Source organism: Lytechinus variegatus, chromosome 2 (assembly GCF_018143015.1).
Source record: "Lytechinus variegatus isolate NC3 chromosome 2, Lvar_3.0, whole genome shotgun sequence".
Lineage (NCBI taxonomy): Eukaryota > Metazoa > Echinodermata > Echinoidea > Temnopleuroida > Toxopneustidae > Lytechinus > Lytechinus variegatus.
The window spans coordinates 67,066,156-67,084,462 of NC_054741.1; the positions used below are offsets into that span (position 1 = coordinate 67,066,156).

At 35.2% G+C, this 18,307-nt stretch overlaps 1 protein-coding gene across 1 annotated transcript; it reads right to left on the reverse strand.

The window, feature by feature from the left end:
* Window positions 1-17,974, reverse strand: LOC121408729 (proline dehydrogenase 1, mitochondrial-like). Its single transcript, XM_041600338.1, has 12 exons — window positions 17,498-17,974; window positions 16,512-16,720; window positions 15,655-15,689; window positions 8,466-8,615; window positions 6,650-6,714; window positions 5,490-5,686; window positions 3,047-3,128; window positions 2,641-2,733; window positions 2,231-2,377; window positions 1,582-1,856; window positions 675-763; window positions 1-381 (listed from the first exon to the last, which is right to left on the reverse strand). Exons 1-12 carry the CDS (start codon window positions 17,891-17,893, stop codon window positions 197-199), a joined length of 1,923 nt encoding a protein of 640 aa, XP_041456272.1. The 5' UTR covers window positions 17,894-17,974; the 3' UTR covers window positions 1-196.
* Between the last annotated feature and the right edge of the window lie 333 nt (window positions 17,975-18,307).

An 18,307-nucleotide genomic window follows, 5' to 3' on the forward strand; every position in this document is an offset into this window, starting at 1 on the left:
ATGATTTTAAATATTTTAAATATGAAATAAATAAAACACATGACATATGGATTATAATCTAAGGGAAACATTCAGAGGGCAAAATACCAAATCACCACAGAATGGAAATGTACCGGATGAGGCTCTTAATAAAGAAGACAGAAAGCAAATGAAGAATTTATCACTAGGACTGATCCTGGGGAAAGACTTTAGACAATCAAGGTTTATGGAACAACTGTCCCGTTGTGATTCTCCTTGTCAATTCCTGCCTCATAAGCTTTCGTTCTTGAGTAACACCTTTGAGCATCCCGCTGTTCTCTTGCGCTCTACGGGATAGATATGGTAGAACATCATCCACAGGACCATATGGTACGTACTTGTAAACTGCATACCCCATCTTACCTGTAAGTAATATATACATAAACGAACAGTTACAATACAACAAAGGTACAATATATTTCATTCTCCTGTCATATTTTTAATTTCTACATGAAAAAACAAGTAAATTCTCAATTGAGTTCTAAAGTTAATCATAAAAAGGATTGTTATCTTTAAAAATATAACAGAGAGATCCAATTTGCTACTTGCTTGCTTTTAATTTGCAATAAATCATATATTTGCAATTAAAATTTGAAAATGATTGCAAATAAGTTTCTTGAAACACCCCCTAATATTAGCATTGTAGGAGTGCTTACCTAGAGGAAAGGAAACTTGATCACACATTCCTAAGAGCTGACCGAAGTAGACTAATCTATCTTTAGGACCAATACCAAGCTCCTCCATCCTGTAATTAAAATATGAAAAATACCTTTTGAAACTCAGAATAAAATATACCACTCTATGATATAAGTTACATTAGGATACCAATTGATGTTTTGTTTTTACACCAAGTATATCAGCTTTCAAGGGCAACTTGATAGTACAGTATACCACAACCATGTTTACTCAAAAACAGGTGTTGTCCATTACCTATAGTGGAATCGAGTTTCAAGACAAACTGACATTGAGTAATTCTATGTATATTTCACAAATCATCTCATATGGTTAATGGTCCAGCCCACCTCAATAAGGTTACTTGAATGAACATAATAAAAATCAAACAATCAGTGAAAATTACAAAATCAAATGAAAAATACAGTTATGGCATTTTGAAGTTTTCCTTATAAATCTTCACAAAATAGTTACATGTAGATGTAGAGTGAGGGTGATATGCAAATAAGAGGGCTGATGTCACATACTGTTTCTTGTTTTATTTCATTATTACATTTCATAGATAATTGACATTAAGGAAAATCTTCACTGATTAACAATAGTTTACAACACATAATTACAGAGGATAACATCCAGGTTCTACAATTCAATGAGAAAAATTGAAATATTTCATATGCAGACTCAGCTCCAATGAATATGAAATATCTCAAATTCACACTTAATTCCAATAAATGAATGTCATCAATATAATAAAATTGAAATATATGTTGCACAAGTATGAATAAAACTTGAATTCCTAACCCACTTACATGTATATATCTCTTAGAATCTGGAAAAGCGTATGTGTATGGTTTAACCATACGAATGGGGAAGGAGGAAATTGTATCATACCTTTGTACAGCATGCCTCACTGTATCCTGGTTGTGTGATGCCACCATGATGTTTGTCTGACCCCTGGTCTTTATAGTATCCAGTGCCATGTCAAGACATCTATGGTAGCTTTCATTGGTGGCTTCATAGGTAGGATTGATGGGATCGTCGTAGCCTATGTCCTCGGCGCGTTTGCGTTCCTGGTCCATGTAAGCTCCTCTGACCAGCTTGGCACCGAAGTGGAACCCTTCCCTGCGAGCCAGTTCCATGTCAGCTTTCAGGCAATTATAGGCATGCTGTTTGGATTCACAGAGAAGTTGAATATAACAATAAATTCTTGGAAATGTTTCATAAAGTTTAGCGGACGATCATGGTAACTATGTCATGGAAACCTTCATTTAGATCTGCTGCCAAGCCCTGTTACCATGGTAATGGCAAACGTACCATGATTAAAGGTTATTAATTACCTCTATGGATTTGGAAGTGTTGCTTTAATACAATCAATGCACCTTTAGAAATTGACTTTGGAATCAGAAATAATTGTTTGTGAGTTTCTTTTTCAGGTCACATGATAAAACATGAATATACAGGAGTTAGGACTGACATCAACATAACCATTCATGAGACTAAACCCATTCTTAATAAAGTTATTGTGAATTGGAAGACTTACCCTGAGATAGCACTGATATGTGTTGTAGATGACAGGCTTCTCGCGATTAAACTTTCTCATCATTTCTATGGTAAGTCTACTGATAGCTGGCTGAAAGTATGTCTGCTCTGCATCCACCATCACACGAACATTCTTATCTCTCGCACACTGAAGAATGAAATATATTACACAACTATCATTAATAACGTATACTAATCAGCTAGAAACATAAAGCACAAGATAAATTTTATTCATTTAATTAAATTATCAAAAATAGTGAATTGGACAACTGAAAACATAAACTGGCATTGTCATCTGACATCTCCATCTCAATAGTCAATGCCATAAGCACAGCAACAACAAAACAATTTTTTACTCTTTTTTCTGGCAGGGGGGGGAACTTTATGTTTGTGTAAAGAACAATACTTTACCTTGGCTAGTTCATTGACCCTCTGTAACATACGCTTGGTTTGTTGTTCCTCCTCCTCTGTCAGAATAAACTGAAGCAGTTCCAACTTGTCACCCTGTTATGAAAGATAAACACTTGGTCTAATTTCCAGATCATATGCTCTTCAAAGGTAAATCATAATACAGAATAAGTTTAAGAATAAGTTTAAAATAGCTATCTGTATATATGTTGTCTGAAGAAGAATAGACCATATCAAATTCATGTTCTCCATTATTTTTCTTTTGAAAGGACATTCAATCCCACATTAAAGATACCCTTTATCCTAAAGAAAACATAAATTAATCTCATAAATTTCAAAGGAAAGACTGGATTCAGCACAAATTATACCTAAATCCCAATAAATATAAAAGATAAAGCTGGGATCTAACCTCTATCCTTGGAGCTTTGAGGATCTTTGAGAGCTTGAGATCTGGTTGCACAAGACATTCCCAATCCAAAAGATCAATCCACCTGAAAGAAAGCAATCAATCACAACCAATCAGTGACAAGTATTAATATCTCTTTAAGTGCCTTTTACAATAATAATGCTTCACAGGTCAATGTCTCCTTTAGATGACTCTGCAGTTTATCTTTTTTCTATGCTATCAATTACCCCCATTGAATATGATCATAAAGAGAAAAATGTATTGAAAAGTATTCTTTTCAATAAAATGATGATCTCCAGTGCAGTATGTGTTGCCATTCCTGAATAAAAAGCTATTTATTAAAAGAGAAGCACACCAAAAGTGTTAACCCTAAAAAGACTGGGGGGGCTGATTTTATGCATAAATTAGCATAATTAATGAGACATGAGATTTTTTGCAGAATTTGGTGTTAGTTTTGTAGATAATGCCATGGGTAACGCGTGTGCCAATTTTCGTCGCGATCGCGCGATCGACGGCCGAGATCATAAGGGGGGGGGGGCTGAATCAGCCCCCCCCCCGTCTTCTTAGGTGTCGAAATAGCCCAGTCTATTTAGGGTTAATAGCACCACCTCAATTCCTCAACTACTGACATCTGGGTCCCGTAACACAAAGGTTAGCGATTGATCGTACGCTTGATTTTCATGATTGATTGTACATTGTAGTCAATGGAATCAATCGTAGAAATATGTTCTACGATCATTGCTAAGTTTTGTGTTACAGGCCCCTGGCCAGGATAATGCAACATTCTAGGCTAAGTAGTCTTGTAATACACTGTAGGCCCTTCTTGAATGATAACATACTGTTAATTCATCACTCAATACATTCATACCACAATAATTATGTTGCATAGTAGCAAAACAAGTACTTTGTTCTCAAAAACTTTTTGTAGACAGATTCAATCTCTTTATTATTGATGGTCACCACAAAGAGCATATTGTTAAGACTAGTTATTTATAACACACAGTCAATGAGGGACCACACAAAGTGTTGACCAGTCAGTTATCATGATAACAAAACTTCATTGAATTTAAATACAAGTGTGCACATTTGTTTTCTAAATATTAATGAAATTCAATTTTTTTCAAATATGGAATATATGTTATCACTGTGTGGTGAAGAAAATGTGTATATATCTCAAAGGTTTTGGCAGGGGTTAAATAAATCCAAGGCCATCAAAGGCCATGGTTTTGGATGCCCTTCTGATTGGCCTCGATGCCCCTCTTCCATTAGTCTGGAGATTTGTTTGCGCCCTTTTATTATTTTTCTAAATTGTACTGTAATATAAGAATCTTCCCAAAACAAAAAATAAAATCATCTGGATGCCAGAAAATTGGTTTGTTCAGTAGTTGGTTTGATGATATCAGCAAACTTGGAGCTTGCATCCAAGGTCAACCGATCCTATTTCAAATGCTAAAGCTGTCTCATCATTGAATGACTGATTGATCATTTCCTATGAAAACCTCAAGCCCAAAATGACTAAATATAGGCACATAATGCATATCTGTACTAGAAAAAATGCACACAGATAAACATTGGATACCATGACACAGCAGACAGAAGCATTCATGTAGAAGAAAGCACAAAATATCAAATCTAAAATACTAATACTATTACTAGCTGTGTCATCATATGACTGATTGAAAAGAATTCTTTTGGGGGACCTGTCTGATGACTCTTCAATATTACAGAGACTGTGAGAAACTGTTTCATAATCTATCTTCATGGATCATAATTAGACATTGTATCGTCATTATTATCACCATGTTACCACCAATATTTTCATTAATATTATTACCAACATCATTTCTATCTTTCACTGCACCTCTTATTCTCATTTAGGAGATTTGCAGACATGTCTTGATCCAGGTACCACACATATTTTATGGTAGAGGGTTTCTAAGAAAGACCATGATTGCTATGAATTCAAGCATGAAATCAAGTGCCATTTTTTTTTTTGTGTGTAACTTTACAATGATAACGAGTTTCAACGGGTGGACGATTTTAATGAATACTGTCTGATAGCATATAGCATGTTACAGTATCGAGAAATCTACATGTAACTGCTGTAACCTACAATACTCCTAACATATTGGGAATATAACACATTGGAAGCCCTATTTGATCTGCCTATGTTCTAAAAATTAGCAACCTTGGTAATTTTCTTTCATCCCTGCTTTGTTTGTTTTACATGGTATGACTCCATGTATGTATCAGAATTAAATAGTCATTGATAAACAATGTCTTACAAGTAAAAAGTTCATCAGTATGTGTTACTAAACACTTTTCCCCATTCCCATCATCTTGCCAAATAAATAATTTGAGTGACACCCAGTGCATTTTAACCACAGCTCTAGATACAATGTTTCCTAAGGAAGTAAGAGGACCAACATGTCCCTTTCACACTTACCCGTCTTTATCGTCATCGATCCAGGTAAACCACACACCTGATTCATCCCTAGATGTTATACCCATGGTTTCTAATTCATGTGTGAACTGGTCCTTGGTCAAGCGATGAGACATGAGGTCTACAGTCGGGTTCTCTTCTTGGCCGGACATCCTAAGAAACACCTGACGAGTACGAACTATCACCTCGGACAAGTTTAACTGGATAGATGACACAAGTGAAGAAATGGCAAATTCAAGTAAAATGGCAAATGTATAAATTAAGAAAGCTACATTCTTACCATTTAAAACTGACTATACTATGATAGCAACTCTCGCTTGAGTGTCACCTTTCATTGGAAGAGCCAATCAAGAAGCAGAATTTTCACTGTTGTCATGGTAGCTGACATTCCAACAAGAGTTACTATCATACCAACTTTTTATGAAATGGGTGGGACAAAGGTGGGCGTTTCATAAAGCAGTTCGTAAGTGAAGAGCGACGTTAAGAACAACCGGTGATCCTTTCTTGTGGTAAATGGTATACACCAAAATATTCATTGGCAATGATTTAGCATGTAGGAAAGGATCCCCGGTCGTTCTTAAAGTCACTCTCATCTTACTAAGAGCTTTATGAAATGGCCCCATGACTTTAAGAATAAAACTTAAATTTTCAAATGAATTACATGTGATTTAATGCAAGTTTACTAATCTTGAGCTGGAATTCATACATCTGGAATATTCAGTTTCTGCTCCGTGTCTCAAAATAGCCAGAGGTCTAATCATTGTCTAAGAAACTAGATGGATTCATTATACAGTACATGCCTCCACCATCACAAGATCTCAAATATTTCATTAAATTGTCAATATTTTCAGAACTCCTAATCACATCATCATTCTCATATAGTACATGAATAAAGTCTTAATTGATTTGAAGTTGTAGCAAAATTCAATTTATCGATTGTACCCTTTGACCTGATAATGGTGATCTCTTTATTATTTTTAATTTTCCATATGATTGTACAGGGGTATATAAGGATCATACAGATGGAATTAAAAAAACAGTGATCTTATCAATATTTAAATAGATAAATGTATAACAAAACTTGACTCCATTTTGGATGATGGGCAACACCTGTTTCAGGGTAAATGGTATCAAAATCCAAATGAAAGCAGATCAATGCTTACCAGGATTTGTGGTCTTCCTAATGCTGTCAGTTTCACTGCACAAAAACCATCATCTGAGGTGGCACCTGCAAATACAAATTACAATACAATCATAAAAACTCATCATTTTACAGAATTAAAGGAAAATGAAACCAGCTGGATTGTATTTCAGAATATGAAAATAAAAGAAGTGGATCCATGAAAGCTTGAAGGAAATTGAATGAATAAAGAAGTGTGAGCATCTGAATGCTGAGAACACTGTAACATTAATGAGATCCATTGACAATGTGAACAAGATGTGTGATGTCACTTAATATGAACAACTTCCTAATTATGTTTTTTACAGTACATATTTCACCTGAATTGTTTTTTTGTTTTTGATTATGACAGGTAGTCTTTTGAAAGGGCATGCATGTACAGGTTTTACAACAAAATACATCCCTGCACTAAGAAATAGAATTTCCCCTTGTTCTCCACCTTTTCCTTTTTTCCCTTTTTTTTATTGAGGGAGTAGGGTTTCAGATCAAATGACAAAACCCATGACATGTCCACATCAATTTCTGTAAATAATAGCTTTACCATCCTATTTTACAAATAAACCCCTCAAAAAAAGTTTGGAAACCTGACTGAGTTTGGCCATTAATTTCTCCCAACTCCCGATTTTACACAATACATATTTCATATCATTTAATTCTCTTTAAAATGATAACATGCTTGTTATGATCATGCCATCACGAAAAGAGCAGGATTCAAAACTGTTGGATGAGGTCTAAATTGAAAAGCTGCAAAACGAGCAGAAATGGTCAATAAAGAACATGATTCTTTTGTCTAGTGTCAATAAAGATGGTAATCAATTCAAATCAAACGACTGCTTCTTCATTTTAGATGTTTTGTTGTGGTTTATGTAGTGATGGTTCAGTGTGAGATAACATGGTTTGAGTAGTGGTTTGTACTACCCATGCATGTTATTTGTTTATGTGTGTGCTTGTGCACAGGTGTGTTTGATTCCACATTCATGTTGATGTTAAGGTGCATGAAAACAAAAGAAACCCCTGGGAAACTCACTCATCACCATGGTAAAAAGAAAGAACAGTGACTTTCAATATTGAGTCATTTTGCAACTATTGAATTTTGACCTTGCCCCACATTTCAAGGCACTGCACCTCCATGTGAACCATAATCATATCATGTAGGGTATAATTTTTAAGAGAATCAAATGATCTATTTATTGGTATCAATCTTAATATTTACTGAAACCGAGGAGTGATTATCGATCAAAGTCAGACTTCCAAACTTTTTTTGAGGAGTTTAGATCAAATTAGAATCTGTGTATTTTCCCCTTCTTTTGTTGGCTGATTACCAACCCACAAAACTTCCTGTACATAACAAACTGTACCATCCAGTACCATTATCTTCTTGGCATATGCACTGAATTTTGTGTATTGGGAAATTCCCTTCATTTTCTTATTTTTCAAATTCAAATTTAAGTACTTTGCAAGCTGTCAGTTTAATAACCCTTTGCATGCAAACAGCAAACTGGTTAGATACAGAGCTATCAAATTGTTGTCCATGAGAAAAAGTACTGGTCTAGGTAATTTTACCCAAAAATGAATTAATCCTTCGATTAGCAATCTGATGAAAACATAAACAAGAATGCTTACTTTCACAAATGGCAAACTTCTAACATCAAAACATTCTTTGTCAAGTTCTTCTTATTTCTCATGTTTAAGTGCAGTGATGTAAAGAAATGCCAATATTGCTAAGGTGAAAAATAAAGCGAATAAAAAGACTTCCATTCATTATCTTGAATTTAGTTGAACAGCCTAAAGTAACTCACCAGCAACACGAATACACTCCATCAATGTTTCCAAGTTATCATCACATTTCTTCTCATCGGTATAGAAATAGGTCCTGGCACTGGAGACTCCTTCGCGACGATCACCAAACTCTGGATGGGCCATGAACTGCTTCAGATGTTTATCATCATCTGATTACAAATGAATTAGGAAGATCATTAAAAAAAACATTCATTTCTATATTCCAAGATTTCATGATGTTATGGTGACAACTGCTCTTATAGGAATATTGCAAATTGAGTAATCCAAATACAAATTTTTACCATTACAATTACATGTACCTCATACTTACATGTATATGTCTCCTCACAATATTTTACAGCGAGTGGGTACACTGTCCCCACTCTTTAAATAAAATGTTTACTATACCAGATAATTTCCTCCTGTCAACATTTAAATGAAAAGTTCACCCTGATGCCATTGCCAACTTGATTGAGGCAAGCAGAAAGATCAGACAAAGATTGGCATATGTATAGGCCCAAGTATTATTTTTTACGTCACATGCAAGCCTGACACTTTGAAAGTTTTGCTTATTTTGTACTCAACACTTTATATTCACAACTATGTGTATATGAGAGAGTTGATGATGTCTTTCGCTCACTATTTCTTTTGTTTTTTAGTGTCTGAATGATATAATATCTAATATAGATTTGACAATAATGACCAACTTGACTGAATAACAAAATGATAAAAGAATGGATATTCCACAAAACGTCCGGGAAAACATTGTTTCACATGACAATTATGATTTTGTGGAATTAATTTAGCAAAACTAGTTAAGATGTATAACGTTCTAATTTTACATCCGATTTTGATGAAATTTTCAGCAAACATTAAATGCTTGTCCGGTTGGATGTTTCTCTTTTTATCCAAATAAACTTTTTGTTGGGGTGGACTTGTCCTTTAAGTTGGCTTTAAAGTTAAATCAATGCAGAAAAAAAAGTCAGAAAAACACTGGTGAAAATTTGATGAAAATCCACCAAAGAATAAAGAGATACTAGTATTTAAAGTTTTGAATGTGTGCCATCATATGCGAGCAGCTTCCCCATATCATAATATAAATTCCATGCTTTGTTCATGTAGAAGGGGTATGATATGATACATCTGACAATACAATCACTTTCAATTTCTCTAAAAAAAATGACTTTACGAGGGACTTACATCACACGTCATTTGAAGGAGCAGCTTGTCTGAGACATCACAAAATCAAAATTTTAAATGAGCTCTGTTACTCTTTGACAAATTTGCAAAACATTCACTAATAATCTTCTCTAATTTCTCTCCTTTTCTCAAATATGGTTAGCATGGACTGCCCCTTAAATGGAAGGCCTAAGTTTTTCATTGGGGATCGGAAGGACTGCGAAGGGCTTTCAATGCCAGGGCAAATGCTGAATGGGTGCTTCACAGCCCATTTTCCCCTCTAATAGAGTTGACCCATCAGTATGCTAGAGATGGAAGCTTTTCATACAAAATTATCCAATCAAAATGATGAAATAGTTTTCTATTGCATGTATTGCCAGACAGATAAATCCCCTTTTTATATAACTCCCATTGAACAAAAAACCTGAGAAGTTTTGCAACAAATTATGCAGTGGTGCATATTACATAAGTAACAATCAAATTTCAAAAGGACCTTCAGAATACTTTCAAGAGGGAATCTCTCAACTGTGCAGGTACTATGTAGAACTGAATGAATAGCTTTGCATGATCAATGTACTACACATTTACTACTTTGAATGAAGAGGGCAATCTTGCATGAAATAGATTCCCAGTAAATAAGCTCTGTTCAATCAGCATTACTTTTTTAACCTCTGAACATGTATGCTTTTCAATGACAAACTAAGGTTACAATCAAGTGTTGTTGTTGTTGTTGTTTTGGGGGGTTAATTTAAAGGTAAAGTCCACACCAGATAAACATTGATTTGAATAAAAAGAGAAAAATTAAAGAAGCATAACACTGAAGATTTCATCAAAATTGAATGTAAAAAAGAAAGTTATGACATTTTAAAGTTTCGCTTACTTTTCACAAAACAGTTTTTGCACAACTCAGTGATATTCAATTGAGAGAGTTGATGATGTCCCTCATTCACTATTTCTTTTGTTTTTTATTGTTTAAATTGTTCAATATTTCATTTTTTTACAGATTTGGCAATAAGGACCCTCTTGTTTCAACCACAAAGTGGAAGAAATTCAGGAAGAAATCACTCTTTTCTTCACATGACAAAGACGAAAAAATCGAATATTTCATATTCCATGTAATGAAATACAAAAGAAATAGTGAGTGGATGATTGATGTCATCAGTTTCCTCATTTGCTTTACCGACCAGGATGTGAATATAACTATTTCATGAAATTAAGCAAAACTTTAAAATGCCATAAATTTCTTATTTTACATCCGATTTTCATGAAATACCATGAGTGACCAAAAAAACATGTAAATAGGATCTCTTTTTTAAGATTACAAGGGTGTCATAAACACTAAAATAATGAAAAAAGGGAATATATTTCGCTCAGAAAACTACATGTAAGTGTTTATGGTCCAATTTGCGAGGGTATAGACTAAAATTATAAAGGATGTCGTACTTTCTGCCCGTTTAGGGTTGGAGTTGAGCAAGGTGTGTGGGGTACTTGGTACTAAACTCAATGAAAGTAAAGGTACAGTAAAGCCAACATCCGTGATCATGTCCGTGACACAACAATTAAGATACTTGTACTTGTTTAGGGGGTCAATTCAGGGAATACTTTCCAGGAAACTGTTTTGTTTCCAATACTTGTTAAGGGTAGGGTTTCACATGCCAATACTTGTTTAAGGGGTTCATTTTCAGAACATGGAAAATACTTGTTTAGGGTGCTTTTCGAAACCCCATGGTCATGCATGGTATCCACTCATAAATGGAAGTGCCCCCCCCCCCCGGGATAATACATAGCCCATGGAGGTATGTGTTGAACAACACTGACCAAAGGATTACAAAATAAATCCTCTGACCTCCGAGTAGAAGTATTTTGTCATGTTTCCCCTACCCTAAATACTGCCTCAAATGTTTTATTTCCATGATTAGAATGGAAAAGAATACAACTTTTCCTGATTTTTAAACTACATGTAATACCCTTTTTAACTGTGAGTGCATACATCGTCCAGTTAAGAAAGACGGCCCCTTTTTTTATACATGCACGGTGTCCACCTTAACGGGGAATCCAGCCTTGGCCATAAAATGTTGTTGGGAAGGAGACAAATTAATCAGAATGAATGGCGAAAGTTTGAAAGAAATCGAACAAGCGATAAGAAACTTATAGCTGCTTTAAAATTGAGATCACTATAAATACTATGTAGATTTCAAATTGGCAACTGGGTGAGTAAATTATGACAAAGGGCAAGGACAACTTTCCCATAGGCCATGTACTTTATTATCAGAGATTTGTGGTTTTCTCCCAAGTATCCATTCCCCTGGGGCAGTAATCTAAATATAACCCAGGTAGTATATTGTTTTACGTCCTCATGGAAGAAAAATAGAATTTGAAATAAAACTTTTGGGGAAAATGACATTTTAGCCATAATATGTATTGGAGTACATGGAAGAGTAGTCCTTGCCTTACATCACTATGACATCCCATGTGCGGCCAATTTGAAGTCTCCATGGGTATAGTGATTACCAATATTTACAACTTTTAAAAATTCATAACTTTCTTGTTGTTTGTCCAATATTGTTCAAACTTTCACCTATCAACTTGTCTGATTTTTCTTTTCCTTATAAAAACAAGTTTTTATTTGGGTTGGATTCCCCTTTAATTCAGCATGCGACACTGGCACTGGTCCAACAGTCCTAGACCACTAACAATTGCTGTCGGGCCAGTAAATTTTCAGAAATATAAATAAAATATATATATATATCAAACTGATAAAGTTTAAGTTTTTTTCTCTCTTTTTTTTGTAAAATGGGTCTGGCAATTTTAAAACATGGCTCTCATGAATTATGTGTGTGTGTGTACTGTTTGTTTGTTTGTATCCATGTTTTGGGGGAGGGGCAATAAAAGACAGCATGATAATTTTTCTTATTTTGGGGGACCAGTAAATTTTAGGTTCTGAGTTCTGACCCAGTAAAAAATGGAAAAGCTGGGAATCTACTGGTCTGACATGAACGGGTTGGAAGGGGTTAGTGTGGAGCCCTGCTTAATGGCAGTGATATCTTACACTGTCTATCTTGAGTAAATATGCACATTCAATCAATTATTTATTAAAGGAATTGTCTATCTTGTGTTCAGGTTTCCCTGCTATTTACATAAGAAAATAAATAATTATTTTGATACTTTACAATTAGATATTGGTTTTTAGATCAAGAACCAGTGGGGCTAAGTTCCTAAAAATCTACGAGTGGGGTACGAATCCTACATGGAAAAGTCAAAACCCCGCCGAGAATCTGCACTAAAGTAAAGAGGGCCTGGTCCCAGCCTGAGTCTACTACCCTTTATTAGCAGATCACCTCTCAATAAAAATGGAGAAAAATTATACTGGTCATGTACAAAGCAAAATGCTTGATGTTTTTCAGCTTGAACGATTCATCCAGCACTGGACTATGAATCAAACCTCAAACAACGGTATAACAGTTAGTTATGGCGCAGTCACATTTCCCCAATGGCAGCCGTACGGCAAGTCGAAAACAGCTGTTAAAACATTTTTTTACCAGCAACATATATAGGTGGCTTGAATAGAAATGAATAGAATGGCTGTTTTTGACTGGCCATACAGCTGCGGTAGGGGAATTGCGACTGCAGCATTACTGTACATGTCACCTATCCTTTTCTAGCAGCTGGGAATTTGTTATAACTGAAGTGCCCCACTGCTTGAACAAACACTCTCATCAGATCTGCTGGCAAGGGTCACAATGAATGAAAATCTCAGTAGGTGGTTTCAGACCGCCTCGAAGTTTGCCAGTTCCAGGTATTCTCTGATCGGGAAATTTACCCCGATCAGAAAATACCAGGTATTTTGGTAATGTGAAAGCAAACTACGTGTAATTTCCCCCGAAAGAAAATACCCGCTAAATAGTAGGTACTTGGCGAAATTACGAGAACTTTTGTGGGGATTTTTCCAAGGTCGCAGGTATTTTGGCGATGTGAAAGCAAATTACGGGAACTTTTAGCCCAGCATGTCGTTGGGCGCGGCGGCGTGGGTGGCTGATGGGCTAGTGATTTTGAATCTCGCGCCTTGCCTGCTTATTAGACCATACTGCGCATGCTCGTAACTTCGGGAACTTATCCCGAAGGATGTGTTTCGGGGCGGTGTGAATGCAGGAATAATTAACGGGTATTTTTTAGCCTTAAAAAGTTCTCGTAATTTAACGGGGATTCTTGTGATCGAGGCGGTTTGAAACCACCTAGTGATTCTATTTGGACATGTGGATGGGGACATGTAGCATCAGCAAGAATGTAATAGAGCGTGGAAATCATTGACCCAACATAATGACACTATACTTGCAGTTAAAACTAATCATCATGCAAGGTGGTTATGTCTACATGTACATGTAGCTTTCGCGCTGGCAGCAGAGAAAGACAAAACTTTATATTTACCATCTAATCTTCCTTTTTTAAATCAATTTAAAGTTCCCCCCCCAAAAAAAAAAAACATACTGATTTGATTGAATAGAGAAAAATGACACAAGCATATATACAGTTTATACATTGAATGTGGGACAAAATTTGTTGTACACGTAAACAAAATTTTCTAATTCAAACTTAGATCAATGCACATCCTGGTCAGTATGTAGGGAGTCGAACACTCACAATATCATATCAAATAAAATGACAATTTTCAAATTTCAATTTCATAGATCTGGTGATGAGCACAATTGTGATCAGATCATAAGAAATCATAATGATTGATTACACATTATCCATACCAAGGATTCTACATTCTCCACTACTGTTAATAGAAGGAAAATCAAAATAATCTTGTGTGTGACATCCTTGACTCTCTCATTTGCATAATTTTTATCGCTATTTTGTGCAAATAAGCATAAAGTTGTATAAACGGCATTACAGTTTTTGCAGTATCAGATCCACAAACATACTGTACTCTTTGTAGGTTTGGAGCATGGAGCTATTCTCCATGGTTTGAGGTAGTTCAACTTCAAACCATGGAGCTAAAACAGATTTTCAAACTATGACACATACATGTACATGTACCCATGATACTCTCACAGCACCCTGAAAGCTGCAATAAAACCCTGTAATATAATTTTGGTTCAATACCAAAATGAATTTTAAATGAACATTTCTTAGCAGTAAAACAGTAAAATAGGTCCTACCGACCTACATCTAATTTTTCACTCGATCACATGGAATATATGGAAGGGTATATGAACTGTTACCCCCCCCCCCCAAAAAAAAGGGGGTTATTCACTATTCAAGTTTATTAAAAATGTATGTTATAAATGTAATGGGCAATATGAAATGTAGCCCTATTTAAATTTTAATGGAGATATTATTTTATTTGATGAGTAAAGCAATTTTTACTGAGCAACTGATGGCAATCAAAGTACATGTACTCTAAAATTCAGTGTGTAATTTCTTCGTTTATAAAGTACATAAAAACAATTACTTCAAGCACGGATTGGATTGAAAATGTCATAGAAGAATCTGTTTGTATCTTACTAATACATATATATATATATATATATATATGAAATCACTAAATCCGTAAAATATTGAAGTTTAAACTGCCAGTTTTATAAAAATAAAAAAAGTCCAGAGTGGGTGCTAAATAATTTCAAATGTAAAAGTGAAATTTTCATTATCAAGAATGTTTCAAAAGTAAAGGTCATGAGTCCACTCTGGAAAATCAAAATGAAACTATTATACGGTACATATAAATCACATATCAAACATTTACCAAATCTTTATACAAGCTTCAACTTACCAAAACTATTTTATATAGTTTCCTTTTAAAGCTACTGAAATTTTGACAGGAGGCCAATGTGTCTCTTGAGAGGCAGCTTTTCTTTTTTTAACTTGTATTAAGAAAGCTTTTAAGAACAAAATAACAAATGACCAACTATCTACATGTATGTCCCATTCACTCATTAATACAATCATTGAAAAACTTATATAGCCTACATACAAGAATGGGCAACTACTATTTGCATTTAAGATAACATAAATCAATTTCCAATCTACCTTTCTCGTCGTGATCAGCTTCTGAAATGCAGGATCTACAAAAATACAAAGTAACAAAACATTAATGATTCATTTATCAATGATGGTATAATGTTTCAAACATTCACAATTCCTTTATTTTATTTTTTTACTCTATAAAAGTAATTCATGTGTATATAATACATATGGATGGAGGTCTCAATGTTTTGTGTCAATATCTTACGATAACTACAAGCTACATGTAAAGCCTACAGTCACATTGCTCCCTATTCCCAATTAATATTTATTCCTTGGGTCAAAATTAGGTGAAGTACATACAAATTTACTGAATATAGATCAAGAAAATCATGACCAAAAATGGTTGCAATATTCACTAAACAGTAATATTGTGGTGGTGTGGTAAGAGGAGGAAGAAGAAGAAAAATAAAAATGGTAATAATAACGATTTTTATGATAATGATGAAGATGAGGTCAAAATGCTGATATTATGGTGGTGATGACAGGAATAGGGATTAGGATGATAATGATGTCACCAAATTATAATGATGATAATTATGACAAATAGATATGTATGCTAATAATGGTAATGATAGCTACACCTACAGTACGATGAAGATGATTATGATATTGATGATAATGTTGATGAGGATGATGATGAAAGAAGATTACAGCTACTATCCTCACAAGTCATAATGATAATGATGGTGGTTATGGTGGTGGTGATTGTGGTGGTGATGGTGGTGGTGATGATGATAATGATGATGATGAAAGAAGATTAGAGCTACTATCCTCATGTTAAGTCATAATGATAATGATGATAATGGTGGTGATGATGATGATGATGACAGATGATGACGATCATCTATTTGCACACTTACTCCATCTCTGCATCTACAGCCTGATTGTGAGGGATATCTTCCTCGACGCTGTAATCCAAGATGGCTCCTACCCCATAGCGATTCAAACGTTCAACTTTTGGTTTGATCGATGGCTGATCTTCCCCTGCTACAAAATGGCCATAGAAGGTTGCCTTCATCAATGCTTCAAATAAACGCTTTCCAAGAATTTTCCTGGAGAAATCCAGTAACTGTAAATGGAAATATTCATAAATTTAATTTCCTTTCTACAGTGATATGTATTAATGATTACATGTAGGCCTAAACAATTGATCAAATTAGGGTTAAATTTAGTTAATATTGTGTCAACTTTTTGCCACTCTACATGTTACATGAGTACTGGGCGTTGTAGCATGTGCCTGCCCTGTAATCCAAGCTATGTGGGGAAGTTACAAATTGATGCAGAGGTTCGAGGTGCGAGCCCTGGTCACGTCTTTCGGATGGTGACGTTAAAGGTCGGATCCGGAAGTAAATAATCATATCTGATTGATACACGTCTGACAAAACTCAAATACCGGTACACACACACACAGTACTGCCTATCAACATGGTCAAGCAGAACAGGGTTGGGCTCAGTTACAAGGTAATTGATCAATTACGTAATTAATTACATCTTTTTGGTAATTGTATTAATAGCAACTGAAGTTTTGAAAGGGAAAGTAATTGTAACTGAAAAAAATGAAAATGACTTCAATTACTTTTAATTACACTCAATTACTTCACAATAAATTCACTTAATTTACTCTGTAATTTCATGACCTTTTTCATGTCCAATGGTTCAGCACACAATCAAATCCCTTAAGTTTAACCTAAACCTTCATCTTGTCAGTTTCTCTTTAACTATTATGCTGATATAGGTGGCATCAACGCTGTCCCAGAATCAACTAAATCAAAGTCAAACCAAATCCTTGTGACATATTTATTTTTAGGCCCCAAGATCATAATGTATAATAAAACTTAGACCCTACCTGTTTATTGTATTTGACAAGAAAGTCAAACTGACAAAGTTTGAGAACCATGATTGATCGTAATAGTTCCAGAGTTGTCTTGCTGCTGTATGCAATTTCAGGTTGTGAAAATGACAGATCTAAACCCGTCATGCCCTTTCTGGTTTCGGGTGCAGGAGACAATCTTTTACTTCCAGCATCTTCATGATCTTGAACTTGGTCCACAACTTCCACATTGTGATTAGTCTGACTCTGAACATTCTGAGGCTTTGTCGCAGCTGCTGCAGCAGTTTTGAATCTCACTCTCATTCCATTGCACAACACACGATGACCTTCTACATTTACTTGCACACGATTTTTGTTGATGAAGAGGAGACCGTTTCTTGCTCTTGAGAGAATGGCTAGTCGATACGCCATTTCGGGAAGATCGAGCCGTTTAATTTACTGATACTGGTTTGCCGGTGCAGTGTTGCTTTTTTAAGACTGATCCACCGGTACCTTAGACTTAGTGAGTTAAACAAGAATAATTAAATTCATTGGGTTACTCAAAATCCTGGGCGCCGGCTCCGTCAATCATGATTCACAATAACACATCCTACCAATTTTTGTATTGTAAACTCTAAATTGTCACTGGCACTGCCACTGATAATATGTTGACTAAACGACGTTTTTGCTGTTAAGATGCGATCCCGGACGCGATCTTGGTATGGTATGAAGGACATCGACAACATCGACAGATTGGAATCCCGGCCCAGCGCAGTGGAAAAACTCGACTGAGCATGGACCATGAGTCTAGACCCGCGCGATCAATCGGCACTGGTGACGTCACAA